We start from the raw sequence: 14,598 nt of genomic DNA on the forward strand, positions 1-14,598 counted from the left end.
GAAGCAGAGGGCGGGGTAAAGAAGGGGGTGGGGCTTCACCACGTGACCGCCCCGCCCCCTAGAGGTTCTCTTCCGGAGCTCCGTACCTGAGAGCTCCCCCCCGACTAGAGCCCTGCATCCGTGTGAAGCAAAAAAGCCACTCTCCCCCTTCATACCAGGCAGGCTGTAGCTGCAAAGGAAGAGGGTGTGTGCATATGTTTGCTAGGGTTGCCAACTCCATGTTGGGAAATTCCTGGAGATTTGGGAAATGGAGCCTGGGAAGGTGGAGGAGGAACATTAATCAGCTATAATGTCATAGAGTCTATACTCTGGAGCAGCCATTTTCTCCAGGGGAAGTGATTCTTCTAGTCTGGTGATCACTTGTAATCCTGGGAGATCTTCAGGCCCTACCTGGAGGTTGGTAACCCTACTGCATCCCAACCCACATGCCTGTAGCTATCCTTGACTCTTCCTGTGGCAAGTTCTATGGAGCCAAACCTGAGCGAGGTTTTGGGCTTGGGGGAGGGGAGATGGTGGTGTGACTCAAAGGAGCCATCTGTCTAAGAAAATGCACCCTCTTCTGTGAGCAAAGCTTCATTTCATGCTCAGAGGAAGAAACAGACACTTTTATGGTGATACATGGTGGGGTGTGTGTGTGGTCCTATTTGGCACACTGCAACCAGGAAAGCGGAAGTGGGACAAATAATATGGGGGGAATCTTCATGCATTTACAACACTCTGCTCATCATATGTAAATAAAGGAAGGGGGTATTTGGTGGTAAATAAAATGGATTATCATTTAACCTTCTTTGTAGAATGATCCCTTGCAGGGCCGCATTATGACTTCCATGGGCCCTGGGCACTTTTGCCTTCATGGGCCCCTCCCACCATAATAATATCAATATTAAAATTATGTTTGTTTTAGGCAAAATTCAGTAGATTTTCGTGGGCCCTAAACATTTCATTTTTTTCCCAATGTGGAAAAAAAATTAAAACATTTTGTGGGCCCCTAAAAGTATCATGGGCCCTAGGCAATGGGCCAACTGTGCCTAATGGATAAGTTGGATCTGATCCCTTGTAGAGACTTTGCACTACGTCATATTCCATTCACTAATTCCCGCATTCCCAAATACAGTTGTAACTCTGAAGTTGTTGCTGACCATTCCTGTTTCAGTTACATCAGCTGAAAGGAGCTTCAGCAAGCTGAAGTTAATTAAGAACTATTTTAGTTCACAAATGTCCCAAGAGCAACTGAATGCTTTAGCAATCCTGTCAATTGAATCACATGAAGCACAATATGTAGATTTTGAAACTGTGATTTACCATTTTGTTGTTGAAAAAACTAGGCAGAATATGTTTTGCTTACATGCACCTAGAAAGGTAACTTTCTAGAAAATTTCCAGGCCTTCACATCTCTACATGCACCACTGCCTGGACACTCAGAGGATTTGGCTTTCAGTTAGTTTGTGTTTACAGATGCAATTCATGTTTAAAGGAATATTGTTATGAAAAAGAAATATACTTGTTATACCAATGTTATAGCTGTTATATTGTTTTATACAAGGTAATAAAAGGTAATAGAAAGCACTTTGCACTTTTCTAGTTTTTGTAATCCTGGTCCTATTGCATTGCTTATTAGGTCTCTCATACTATTTGATTACATTGTTTTATGCCATGTAATCCATTTTAATTCTCAAGTAGAAAACTATAAAGTATTGATAAATAATAAAGTAAATAAATAATGATGAGCTCACCACCACGGTACTTATTTGCCTCCTCAATAAAAATGTCCTGGCTATGGGGCCTGGATCTAGCACTCCCCTTAAAAATAGTGGGGGTGGGGCAGATTGGCTTCTGAGCATGCACGACAGCAGGAGGAGCTTCATCATTCCATTCCTTCCACCTTTTGTGCTTTGGCAAGCAGAAAAGGGCCATGGAGGTGGGCTGTTTCTCTTGCTGACCAATGAGAGCTGCCGGTGGGCCAACTCATAGTGGCAGCTTCTTGATCGTGAAGGAGGAAGTCTGCAGGAATCAGCTGAAGGCAGGGGACAGGTTGCCTCCTTCCCAGCTCTCCTCTATCCCTCCCTCCTCAGCTTTCCCCTTGCAGTCTGTTGTCTGCGCACAGCATTTGATCCTGTGCGTGGGAGAATTTGGTGTATTTGCTGCTTGGCTTTGAATGACAGTGCCCAGAGTGGAATGACAGCCCTGAGGAGCAGCAGACGTATTCTGGGACTGGAATTACAGCCCCCAGAGTAGAGTGACAGTTTCTGGAGAAAGCCTAAGTATTCTGGATCTGGAATGACAAGTCCCAGAATGGAATATGGCCCCTGGGAGTAGCATGAGTGTTCTGGGACTGGAATGACAGTCCCCAGTGTGGAATTATTCCCATGAGTAGCAGAAGTGTTATGGGATCAGGGTGATGGCCCCCAGAATGGAATGACAGCTCTGGAGGTAGCAGAAGTGTTCTGGGACTGGAATGACAGGAGTGGAACAGCAGCCCCTGTGATTTAAATCAATGTAAGGTATTTCATTCCACTCTAAGGGTTGTGTTTACAGTACAGAGCAGTTATTTCTATCACAGGGGCTGTCATTCCACTCTGGCACCTGTCATTCCAGGCTGAAAGCACTTCTGCTCCCAGGGGCCATCATTCCACTCTGGGACCTGGCATGGTCAGTCTGTGCTGGTAAAGACCAGAAATTCAGGTACCTCTGCCTATACCTTTAATAGTGAAAAGCTGACACAGAGCAGAGCTAGCTCAGTACTACTTGGTGAAGCTCCAATATTTGTACACAAGAAGACTGAGATTTCTGACACATTGTACTTTTTAGGATTACCCAAACCTGAGATTACATTCTGAGGTAATGTTAAATTGCAGATCTATGATGAAATCCTGAGGAAATTATTTTTAAAAAATAAAATTCAAAAACTGGAAATGACTTTTAGCCCTAATAAACTGGGTATTTTTCTGTTGCTTCTGTTTGGCTTCTAATGAACTAGCATGGCCCATGAAGTCAAATTTTTACACTGTGAACAAAACACTATGCAATTACATTCTTTTCCATGTTGTAACAAAACTCTCTCCAGTAATTACCAGCATGTGCACTCGTTTACCTACAGCATATGCTACATTGGAATTGAAAAGTGATTAGTGAAAACCACTTGATGATAATGTTAGACACGGAGAAAGCTGTTTTAACATTTTCATAACTCAGCCTTAATCTAGGCTCGTTCTATAATTTTGGTCACGTCCTTATAGCTTTTTCTAACCTAGCTCTTGAAGTTCAAATAATAAATAATAATATTTTTAAAAACCTACTTGGCCCTGTTATTGCTGTGCAAGAAAGGAACTAATTAAACCATAGTAACTATATTTCTAAAAGATGGTGCCCTGTAACTGAGATGTTTAAATTAGTTACAACTCTATCAAAACAAACTGCTCTATCAAGCTCACTTGCAATGTCTCACCAGCATGGTAGAATGGTTCAAGTGATGGACTAGGATCTGGGAGACCCAAGACTGAATCCCCACTCTGCCATGGATGCTCACTGGGAAACCCTGGCCTAACCTACCTCGTGGTGTTGTTGTTGTGAGGGTAAAATGGAGGATGGGAGAATGATGCTGTAGGTTGCTTTGAATCCCATTGGGGAGGAAAGTGGGTTATAAATATCTAAATAAGTCTTCCACATATATATATTTTAATAACGTTTTAACAATGATAAACTGTTTGATCTAATGTGAAACAGTCAACAGAATGAAAACAAAATTGAACACATAAAGGCGCAATACATGTGACAGGAAAGCACAATGACATTTTCACCTTCTAGCTTTATTTCACATGAAGAAATAAATGAAATGTGACAAATCTGAAAACAAACAAACAAAAAGAGTGCCATTCTTAAACTTGTGGAAATCCATGGCTTCTCAGTTAACCAGGGGTGAAGTCCAATTCATGTTGGGCATTTAACAGAAAGCTAAAAGTAATGACACTATAAAACTGGCGGGTATATTTTTACTTGGAAAAAGCCAAATATAGAATATTTGAGATTTTAGGCCAATACATGTTTCCTGTTATGTTGTATCCATTAGTCCAGTGGTTTTCAAATTACCTTCCTTGAGGAAACCATTTCTACACTGAATTCTTTGTAACATGTAGGAACTCCTTAGTAAAGCATTCTGGAATATGTACTAGAAGGCAATATGCTTCCAAGTGACAGTTTGAACACCACTGATGTAGTTTATTCCATTCTGTTCCAATATTACTTTTGATAAAACAGGGAAGCAAAACAAGAAGGGGCATGTGTTTGTGTGTTATTGAATTAAAATCTGTAACGGCGTTTTCAGACGAGAGGTTTATACAGGTCTGCTTGTGGAAGACGTGCTTAAAATTATAGCACAATTTCTGGGTTACTTTTGTCTGATCTTACAGAAATCACCCCAAAACTGCTTTATGATCACATTCTTGGTATTTTCTCATGGTCTTCCTGGCTATGATAGGATACTGAGATTAACACAATGATTCACAAAGTTTTTCTGATTTTTTTACAGGAAAGATGACAAAATGGAAGTGAAGCAATGAAACTAAAACCAAAGATGGATCAAATAATAGAGATGGAAGCTGTAGAACTGAACTAGCCTGGTGGAGTAAGGGGCGGGAGCTGTTGGGACTAGGGATGGGCATGAATTTTGGTCAGTTCACAAACCAAAGCTCATAGCAGGTCAACTGGCATGAACTTTCCATAAACTTTCAAACAGTTTGGGAAGGTTTGTGAATGGATACATTTCCAGATAGACTGCCTCAGTTCAAACAAAATATTTACCAAACTTCAAAGCAACGGGGGGCAGAATTCTCCATCCTTGGAAATATTTTGCCAGTTTCAAACTAGCCTTTGCCAGTTTCAAACTAGCCTTGCCCATCTTCCTTTGTGTCCCCTTCCCATATTCTTGCACAAAGCCTGCAAAAAAACCAAACCCTTTGCTTGGCTTTGTTGTGACTGTGGTTTGAGAGCAGTCCTTTTAAGCTTGCAATGCCAGTGTCACTGGGTTCTGCTGGGCATTCTGCACATTGTAACTGGTTGTGCTGGGCTTGCAAAATACCCCCCTTGGATTTATTGTGACACTGTGCTTTAAGATCAGTCCTTTTAAGTTTGCAGTGCCACGGTGGCTCTGGGTTCTGCTAGCATTCTATACACTGAACTGGTTGTGCTGGGCTTGAAAAAATGTCCTCCTTCATTTTGTACTGCAAGGATTCTCTGGTTTGACATTAGTCCTCTTTTCCTTGCATTGCCACAGTGGCACTGGGTTCTGCTGGGCATTCTGGACACTAAACAGATGGTGCTGAACTTGCAACACCACCACCCCACTTGGATTGTGATTCTGTACTTCACATCAGTCCTGTTGAGCTGGCATTGCCACAATGGCACTGGATTCTGCTGGGCACTCTTTGATTTCACTGGTACTGCTGGGTACTCTGTATATTGTACTGGTTTTAGAAGGCTTGCAAAAATGCCCCCCCCCTCAGTTTCTACTGCAGAGATTCTCTGGCTTGACCTTAGACAGAGTTGAGTTTGCACTGCCACAGTGGCACTACTTCTGCTGGGCACATTACACCGGTTCTCCTGGGCTTTCAAAAATGCCCCCCCTTCAGTTTCTACTGCAGAGAATCTCTGGGACAGTAATTCTGTTCTCCTCGACTTCTGTTGCCCTTGCTTTTTTTGCTATCGTTTCCCTTCATTGGAAATAATGAAGGATGGGGGCACCTTCTTCAGGGGGAGAGCCTAACTCAGACCCTGTAAATCCAATCCCCACCAAACTTCGACGGCAGGTAAAAGAGAGTCAGTCAGAGATCCCCTGTGAGTTTAGTGTCTCTAGCACACTGGGGGGGAGGGCATTCTACCATGACACAAACCTCACAAACCAAACCAGTTCATTTCGCTCCTAAAAGTTTGTGACAGTTCATGGTTTGTGAACTGGGCACACTACAGATCACACTCATTTTCCTGGATCATGCACATCCTTAGTTGGGACACTGTAGACAATTCACATGACCTCTCATACCACTTGGTTGCACATGAGCCTCTGCAATATTTCAGATGCTTATCAACCCACATATACTGTATGCTGAGCATTAAGTCATCTTTTATGGATGTTTCTCACTCTGCTCATGATGGAGACAAGAAGTTCTGTTTGTTTCAGCAGTTCCAGTCTCCAGGATTCAGACATCAACTGTTGTTGGTTTTGATTAGTCCCAGATCACTTATAAGGCGGGGATGTGTGTGGGACTATCCATTCTAGTCAGCAGACTTTCCATACTTACTGTCCCAGAGCAGGCAAAAGGCACCTGCCTGGCAAACCAAGACCCAGCTCTGAATCTCCAACTGATGTTCACAAACTTTGATACTAGAGAGGATATAAAGGATATTTCTCACATGTACAGGCCAGTGATGAAGGTAAAGAAATCCACATTCTACTTTTCAACCTGCCTGTCTAGACCAGTTCTCTTCTGCTGCCAACAATTCCACGTCATCTTTGCTTATCCCATCAGATGTACATTCAGTGCCTCTTCTTACAATCATTTTATAGTGTCACAGGAAGATCCTACCTGTATTGGTTCTAGCCCGTGGCAAACTGTGTAAACCACTGTCCCACACAAGATGCACACAACTGGTTCGCCACGGGCTGGAAGCATCTTAGAGAAAACACAGGCTTGGCTGCTTACTGTAACCTCATAAATGGCTCTGAGAAGGGGCCGTAAGATAGCTGTGCTGTGCTGTGCTAAAAGAATGGCAAGGAAATTCATTCCAATCCTTCCTCAGATGAACAGACATTTGGGCAGCCAAGTGCTTTAGATTTCTTAGAATTTTTCAAATTCTTATCACTTATGTAAGATATTACTCATGTACTCCGTGTTAATGAAATAGGACTAAAAACTGTAACCTCTTAACAATCACTACATGTGCTTAGAATCCCTGCATCACACACAAGCACACATAAAAAAGTGGAGGGGGGCTTCTATCCTTTGTCTGTCCTACATGCAGGTATGACAACGTGATTACAGAGAATTACTTAGTAACTAATCTGAGCAAAGTTCTTGCTCTTTTGTAGGAATCCATTCCCCATTACCCTCCTTCTATGGTATCTGAACATTATTGCAGTCCCTTGTCTACAACGGAGAAAAAAAAAACCTCCTGGCAATGGGCGGAAGCTACAGCAGGAAAAGAGATTCAGTTCTGCCTTGAGTCTCTTAGTAAATTTTTTTCAGCTTTCTTCCTCCATCACTTGCAGGCAGTGAGAGAAGAAGCAGCCAGTTGCCATGGTATCTAGATTTTTGAATTTTTGTTCTGGGAAGGATGTTTTAGGCAGTTGATAGAAAACACTGTTTCTTTTGCTTGTAAAATGAGCCCATTTGATATGGGAAGTCACTGCAAGGCTCACAATGCAACTCTTCTGCCATTTCAGATTCTATGAGCAATCAGTTATGAAGTGACACTACTGTGGATGCCATGGCAACAACATACTCCTGTCCTGGGGGGAGGGAGACAAGAAGACAGAAATGGATCACTAATAATGTAACACCACTGCCACCTTCAGGTAGGATGGGAGAAATGCAGCCTAAATTCAGCCAACATCCACGCAACTGTGCTCGGCCTTTTCCCCTGCCACGTGATTTACAGCCTCTGGATCCTCCATAATGGACCAGGACCTCCTATTTGCCCATGTGCCTACGATCCAGCTTGCTCAGAACCTGAGTGATATCCACAAAGAGTGCTGCTTCCTTAATCCTCTCTTCTTCTTCCAGTTGCCTCAAGATGACTGGGCTGGGGCTAGAGCGGAGTTGTTTGCGACCAAATGGATTAGAGCTAAAGAGAAACAGAGGGAGGGGAAGAGAGAGAGAGAGAAAGAGAGGGTTACTGTGGATGGCAGTGAATAGTAAGTACATCTGAGGCCAGGCAGAGAAGCTTTGTGTTACAACACCTATTTACAAAAGTAATTGTCCTAAGATAACATCCTCTACATTCACTGATTTGTTTGAATAGCAGAGATGAAACAAGAGGGTGGATTAAACTGAAAGGGAGAAAACAGCTTTGGCTAAGGCTGGGACTTCTGACTTGCCTGTCTTTCAACTAGGAGGTGAAGTTGGTTCCTTATTCGCACTTCCTTATTCATTCCTTATTCGTGCAGTCATTCAGAAACACTAAGGAGAGTTAGAAAGCTCTGAACCCCAAAATAAGGTCTGGACCACCACATATCATACACCCCCACATTCACAGGACTCTCCCCTTCGAGGGGACATATGCTGTATCCTGCTCCAAAGCGAATAAGGAACCAACTTCAGCCTCCTCTTTCAACTTTGGATAAAGGCAATTCCAAATTTTACACAGCAAATATATTTGTTACCAATGTTCACCAATACGCCAGTATTACCTGCCTCAAATGGGACGTGTGGATGGGATGTGTGGATGGGACGTGTGGATGGGATACATGGGTATATATCTTTAAAATGTACATGAGTGTGTAGCATCTGAGTGGGGCAGGATCCCCAAGATGTGTTCAAATGGATGTTTACAGATGTGTGAATAAGTGTGTATGCTGTCCACACATTACATGTTGTTGCCGGGGGCAAACATCAGGGTACAGGCAATGTGTATATTTGCCATGAACAGTTTGGAGCTACTGTAAGTGCTCGGAACACCAAAAGCTTGAGGTTCTTAGCTCTGATGGAAGATGGTTAGTGATATATCTGATCTGAATATTAGCCAAAACAGCAAACATGGAGGTATGGTTGAAACATCCTGGAATTCCTTGACTGGGCAGAGAGAAACTAAACAATTGTGAGACAATCCCTGAATGTTGATTGCATAAAAATAACTTTGATTTCAGCCCTCTGGAATAAATGAGCCCCCTTTTCAAGGTATAATTACTAATTCTACAGAACTACACAGAACTCACAAGAATTAGTTGAGCAAACTCTGGAGGATGACGGAGGCCAGGAGGGCCTGGCATGATGTGGTCCATGGGGGTTGCAGAGTCAGACTCGACTGTGCAACTGAACAACAACAAAAGTATTTCTGGACCCTCAGCAAATCTTCTAATATTCTGGCACTGCTATTATTATTATTATGTATGCAATAGCCTGTATCCTGCCACTACAGTAAGGAAAGCCTGAAGCCTTTCTCCAATTTAAGCGGCTCTTCTTCCTCATACACAGCTGCTCCGTATTACCCTCCATACCTGCAAGCCTTTCCAACATGAAATTGAGAAGAACATTTTCATTTGCAGTGAGAACGTGGCCAGCTCCTTTGCTGGAGGCCGGTCTGTTCGGTACACAATGGCCAAGGGGCAGAAAGTATATTTTGTTGTACCAACTGATCCTTTTTTATGAGTGCACATGCTCCATAGCCATCTAGCAGTAAGGGCCTCCCAGTTATGGAGCAAGTGCATTCAGGCATAGCATTACATACAAATATATGTATTTGTATTTGTGTATGTGTGTGTGTGTATATATATGTGTGTGTGTGTGTGTGTATTCACAAATAAGACAGAGAGATCAATATTAAAAAGCAGAATACTGATTTCCTACAGTAAATATTTGATCGTAACTCAGTTACCATTTGTTTGAACTAAACACCTGCTGGCTCACAGAGTATCCAATAACTAGCTGCAATGGTTGTCTTTGAGCCTCCCATCCTCTTTGAACCAAACTCATGTTGATTTTTGATGCAGTCAATTTAGTACAAGTTTTAAAAATTTCATCATGTGCCAAATGTTTTTTCAAATGTACATGGTTAAAAACAACAACAAACCCTATTGCAGTAGATCTGCCCACACCATACACTGCTTGTTTTCCTTACGGTTATCAACAGTGGTGAAAACAAGTATTTAAGGGTATTGTATTTGAAGTACCTGCCTGCCTAGGCTTCCTTGTCAATGAAACCAGGGTGCTGCCTGAAGCACAAGGCTAAAAAAACCCCTCAGTTTTAAATAAACAGGATTGCATTTGCCAGGGCTGAAAGCTGTCCTGAGCTCCTTGAAGAAGGGCAAGATATAAATTTACTAGAGAGATGGATAGCTCGTTAACATTAACTTTTGACCATTCTAACTGATATCACCACAGACACAGTGCACATTTCTTTAGGGCCATGGTGCATTTTTGCATGCGAATCCATAGCTTTAACATGGCATTAGCAAAGGGGATGGGTGCAGTTTTGAAATGGGGAAGCCATAAAATGGGGATACTGAATCCTTACTCTCCCCACTGCTTTTCCTCCTGCTATATTTGTCTTCATCCTCAATGGTTGAGAAGTGCTGGAAGAAAATGTATCTTAAAATGCAGTAGCCACCCCCTTTGGCTAATTTTAGATGGCAGATGGGCAGCCAGGATTACCACAAATACATGACACAAGATGAATATGTATTAAATATCTGGACAGAAACTTTGTTTTCTTAAAATCGGAGTCGTTATCAAGGCTAACATGGGGTGTTCTACAGTTGCTTCCATAAAGTGCTTTAGCAGCAAATATGAGGCCAAAATTACAACAGAATAGCAGGCAGGTCTTAAATACTGGACCACCTTCAGCCACTCAGTCTTTGCAGAGGAGTGGTGCAGGAGTTGGAAGACCAGGATGTCTCTCTTACAAAGCTCACCTCAACCACAAACTCACTGGATCACCTTTGGGAAGCCTGTGCTCTCCGTCCTCCCCTAATCCCTCCCAAATGCAATAGGAACATAATAAAACACAGCCTAATTTACAGGATTGTTTGTGAGTGTGAAGCTCTTAGTGGGAAGTGCTAGATGAAGAAGACTAAGGGCGATTTCTCACTAGAGCTGCCTCGCAGCACAGCGCCGTTTGCCCCAACACAAACATGTCAATTTCACACCCGAGGCTGCGGGGCTGCATTTGACTTGGGGCTTCGCCCGATTTCCTCCGCAGTTTCGAAGCCCCGAGTCAAAATGCAGCCCCGGAGCTTCGGGTGTGAAATTGACATGTTTGTGTCGGGGCAAATGGTGCTGTGCTGCAAGGCAGCTCTAGTGAGAAATCGCCCTAAGTATTATTACTGCTCAGCCTTAGTTTCAAATTGGGCTACCCTAGGATGGTTTCTATGACAACTCAACCAATAAAGGTGTATGGTGCAGCTGTTTCTGTTCAGCTGAGCTTTACTTGAGGAATTTCTCTAGGAAAGGAGGAGATGTAAGGAGGCGGAGCAAGAATAAGCAGCAGTTGCAGCAAAGGGGTTCTCTACAGTGGTCAACACTGTTCTTTGCTGGAAGCAAGTCTCTGCAAGCCTGTCATGCCTGCCCTTGCTGATGCCCCTGAGGAGGCACCTGCCAGCCAGGAGCCTGTGGACTTACAGGCTCCTGAGGACAGTACTGCAGCAGAAAGGCAAAGACTGGATCCTGTAGCTGAAAGCTACCTAAGTGGTGAGGAGGATCAAGCCTCTCAGGGAACACCTGCAAGGGATCAGTCTCTGCTGCAGCCCAGTAGTTCATCAGACTCGCCCCCACCTGTAACCAGGCTCAGGAATGTAAGGAGACAGCAGCTGAGAGAGCGAAGGCAGAATGCACGCATGCGTGCCAGAAGATCTCTCAGCCCTGACTATTGACAGGATCCTGACCTTGCTCCCGGCTAGCTAATGAGTTGATTAGCTAGCACTGTATATAAGCAAGCCTGTTGCCAGCAGTCATTTGTGCTGGCAACTGTTGTTGTCAGGACCTGAATCCTTGCATCTCTGCTCCAGACCTTGTGGAACTCTTCTCGGCTTGATCCTCTGCTTTTGACCCTCGGCTTGATGGTTTCTATGACAACTCAACCAATAAAGGTGTATGGTGCAGCTGTTTCTGTTCAGCTGAGCTTTACTTGAGGAATTTCTCTAGGAAAGGAGGAGATGTAAGGAGGCGGAGCAAGAATAAGCAGCAGTTGCAGCAAAGGGGTTCTCTACAGTGGTCAACACTGTTCTTTGCTGGAAGCAAGTCTCTGCAAGCCTGCTCACTCCAAAAGGTACTCATCAGCTTCTGTGCCAGAGATCTTTTCAGTGGAAGGCCTACTTTTAATTAAGCAAACGTTTAAATCACAGTCCTTTTTCACTCAGGCCCTGGCACTTTGTTTTTAGTGCCCTTATTTAAACCAAAAGCAAATAACCCCCAATTAAACCCCAACCCACTTGCCTTTTTTTTGCTGATGGTTGCGGTTCAATTGCCTTGGACAATATTTCCTTGTATATTGGAGACTTCAAATAGCGACCATAAGAATCCTACTGGGGGAGAAGAAAAGAGAAAACTGGTAGTTACAGGCTTATAAAGAGCCTTTCCTTATAGTTGTTGTGGAGTCAAAGAGGCTGGGGCGGGAGGATCATCTCAGCCACTAGCACAAGAGAATATCTTTTTCTCTGTGTTCAATATGCCTTACATAAACCACAGGTTAAATGAATTCCCATGTGGTTAGAAATCACAACAAAACCAATGAAGTAATTTTGTCAGATGCTAAAGAGCACAAGAAGGTCTGGGAATGAGATTCTCATCCCAGGACAGGCTAAAGATGTCTTTTGCTCCTCTCCTCCATTTTTCAAATGCATTTTTAGAAACACACGGTTTATGTGGCAGCAAAGAAGTGGGAACTAACTCATTCATATTTCCATGGTGCACAAGCTGGATAAGAGTCATCAGGAGCTACTAATGTGCAAGCACCTATGCAATCTACCTTCCCCATTAGCAACCACTGTGGTTAGAATTGCATAGGAGGGAGGAATAAGGTGACTCTGGTTTTGGAAAGAGAATAATTGGGCTAGAAGGCTTTCTGGTGCCTTAAAGCTCAATGTTTCTATGGATCTGTGTCCCTGGGACTGCCACAGAATGAAAACCTGCATTGCCACCAGCTATAGTAGCCATAGCCCATAACTAATTAACTGGCTAATATCTTTAGGGGAAATGCTGGTTTTAAACTACGTGCTATGTCTAACTGCACCTAGTATCATCTGAACTGTTGTGTAGTGGGTTCGACGCATTGAACGATCAGGAAACAACGTGATTGTCAGCACATGTTTACTAGTATACAACATAACAACGACAAATACTGGCCAGGCGGCCAACTATATACAGTCTTCGTGGACCACCCACAGGTCCTATTGGAGGGTTTAAACTGCCCGCCAAGGTTCCTGTTGGTGACCACTTGAGGTTTCAGGATCCTAGTCCCTATTGTCTCTGAGAGCCGAGCTCTGGTATAAGCCGCTGGCGCCTAGTGGCGGTCAGCGGACATCACATGAACTTTGACTATGATAAGTTTCTTGGAAACACTTTAGGAGAGGTTGCAAATAACTCAGAAAGTGAAGCACCTGATAAATGTTGCATATATTTATATATTATATATATATAAATATAAATACCATCTATATACTAATAGCCAAGGCGCCCCCTGCGTGCGGATATCTAAAGCCGCACATTGGGGGCACCTAGGGGGAAAGAGATCTTCCTGCACATTTGGGGTAATCCCCAGATGTGCAGAAAAATCTGAAATCTATAAAAAACTATAGGGGGATACTTAAATCCCCAAAAAACTACAACTGCTTGCTCTGAGCATGTACAGGGAACTCACTCACTGAGGCACGGGAACAGCGTGAGGGAAGCCCCCATGCCACTAACCCTCCCAGCTGCTGCTCCAACTGCCACAGCAACAACCATCCCTGTGCAGAGAACGGACTTACCCTTGGAAACTGTGGCGGGTTGTGCGAGGAAGCTCCGGGGACTTCACCTCAACACTGCTCCCCCCACTCCATTTCTTCTGTCTGTTACCAGCCTCATTTGTTTGGAATTAGTGGCGAGGATGCCGAGCACAGCTGTCAGCCCGGTCGCCCTTTGCCCGTTCCATCTTTCCCCTGGTAAGGGGCCGCCAGCCAGCTCTGGTCTCCTCCCACCCTCTCAGCCCGCTCGGGTCCATCATCACCACCTTGCACAATGAGTCAAGGTCTTGACGCCACCCGCTCTGTGGCCTGGCTTGGCCCGGCTGGTTGGTTGGTCAGAGGACAGGGCCATGTGGCATCGTTCTGCAGGTTGGCCGCTGCCTCACCGGCAGTCTCCTCGATTCCTCCAAGGTTCCGTTGTGCTGGGTCAGTCTCCCACAGCCCGTGTGCCATTGGCCAGGTTGAAAGAGCCTCGTAGCAGGAAGCCTCCTGGCTTGGCCCGGCTGGTTGGTTGGTCGGAGGATCGGGCCACGTGGCATCGCTCTGCAGGTTGGCCGCTGCCTCACCAGCAGCCTCTTCGCTTTCCCCGAGGTTCCGTTGTGCTGGGTCAGTCTCCCACAGCCCGTGTGCCATTGGCCAGGTATGTGTTGAGGGAGCCTCGGAGCCAAGAGAAGGAAGGGGGGAAGGAAGTCTCAGCGAGCTCAGCCTGTCCAGAGCAGTTCTGGACAAACCACAGAGGGGGGGGGAGCCTTGGTGAGGCCGTCTGGAGCAGCTCCAAACAAGCCACGGAGGGGAGGGAAACAGTGGGTCTGGGCAGCTGCAGGGGAGCCTGGGGAGAAAGTGTGTCTGTGTGTCTGTCTGTCTGTCTGCAATATGAGATCTCCCCCTTCCCGCAAGTATCGCAGGCAGGCGCCACTTGTTCTTGTTATCTTCTGCTGCTGCTGTTGCTC

The 14,598-nt window shown here is 44.5% G+C and overlaps 1 protein-coding gene across 1 annotated transcript in view; it reads right to left on the reverse strand.

Moving 5' to 3' along the window:
- RGS9 (regulator of G-protein signaling 9) overlaps nt 1–14,598 on the reverse strand; it is an 87,778-nt gene that overhangs the window by 19,804 nt on the left and 53,376 nt on the right. The window contains exons 16-17 of the mRNA XM_015406006.1: nt 12,141–12,226; nt 7,722–7,836 (exon numbers count right to left, since the gene is read on the reverse strand). Of these exons, the coding sequence (XP_015261492.1) occupies nt 7,722–7,836; nt 12,141–12,226 (201 nt within the window). The remainder of the gene's footprint in view (nt 1–7,721; nt 7,837–12,140; nt 12,227–14,598) is intronic.

This window comes from Gekko japonicus, unplaced genomic scaffold (assembly GCF_001447785.1).
Source record: "Gekko japonicus isolate JY-2015 unplaced genomic scaffold, Gekko_japonicus_V1.1 scaffold414, whole genome shotgun sequence".
In the NCBI taxonomy this organism is placed as follows: Eukaryota; Metazoa; Chordata; class Lepidosauria; order Squamata; family Gekkonidae; genus Gekko; species Gekko japonicus.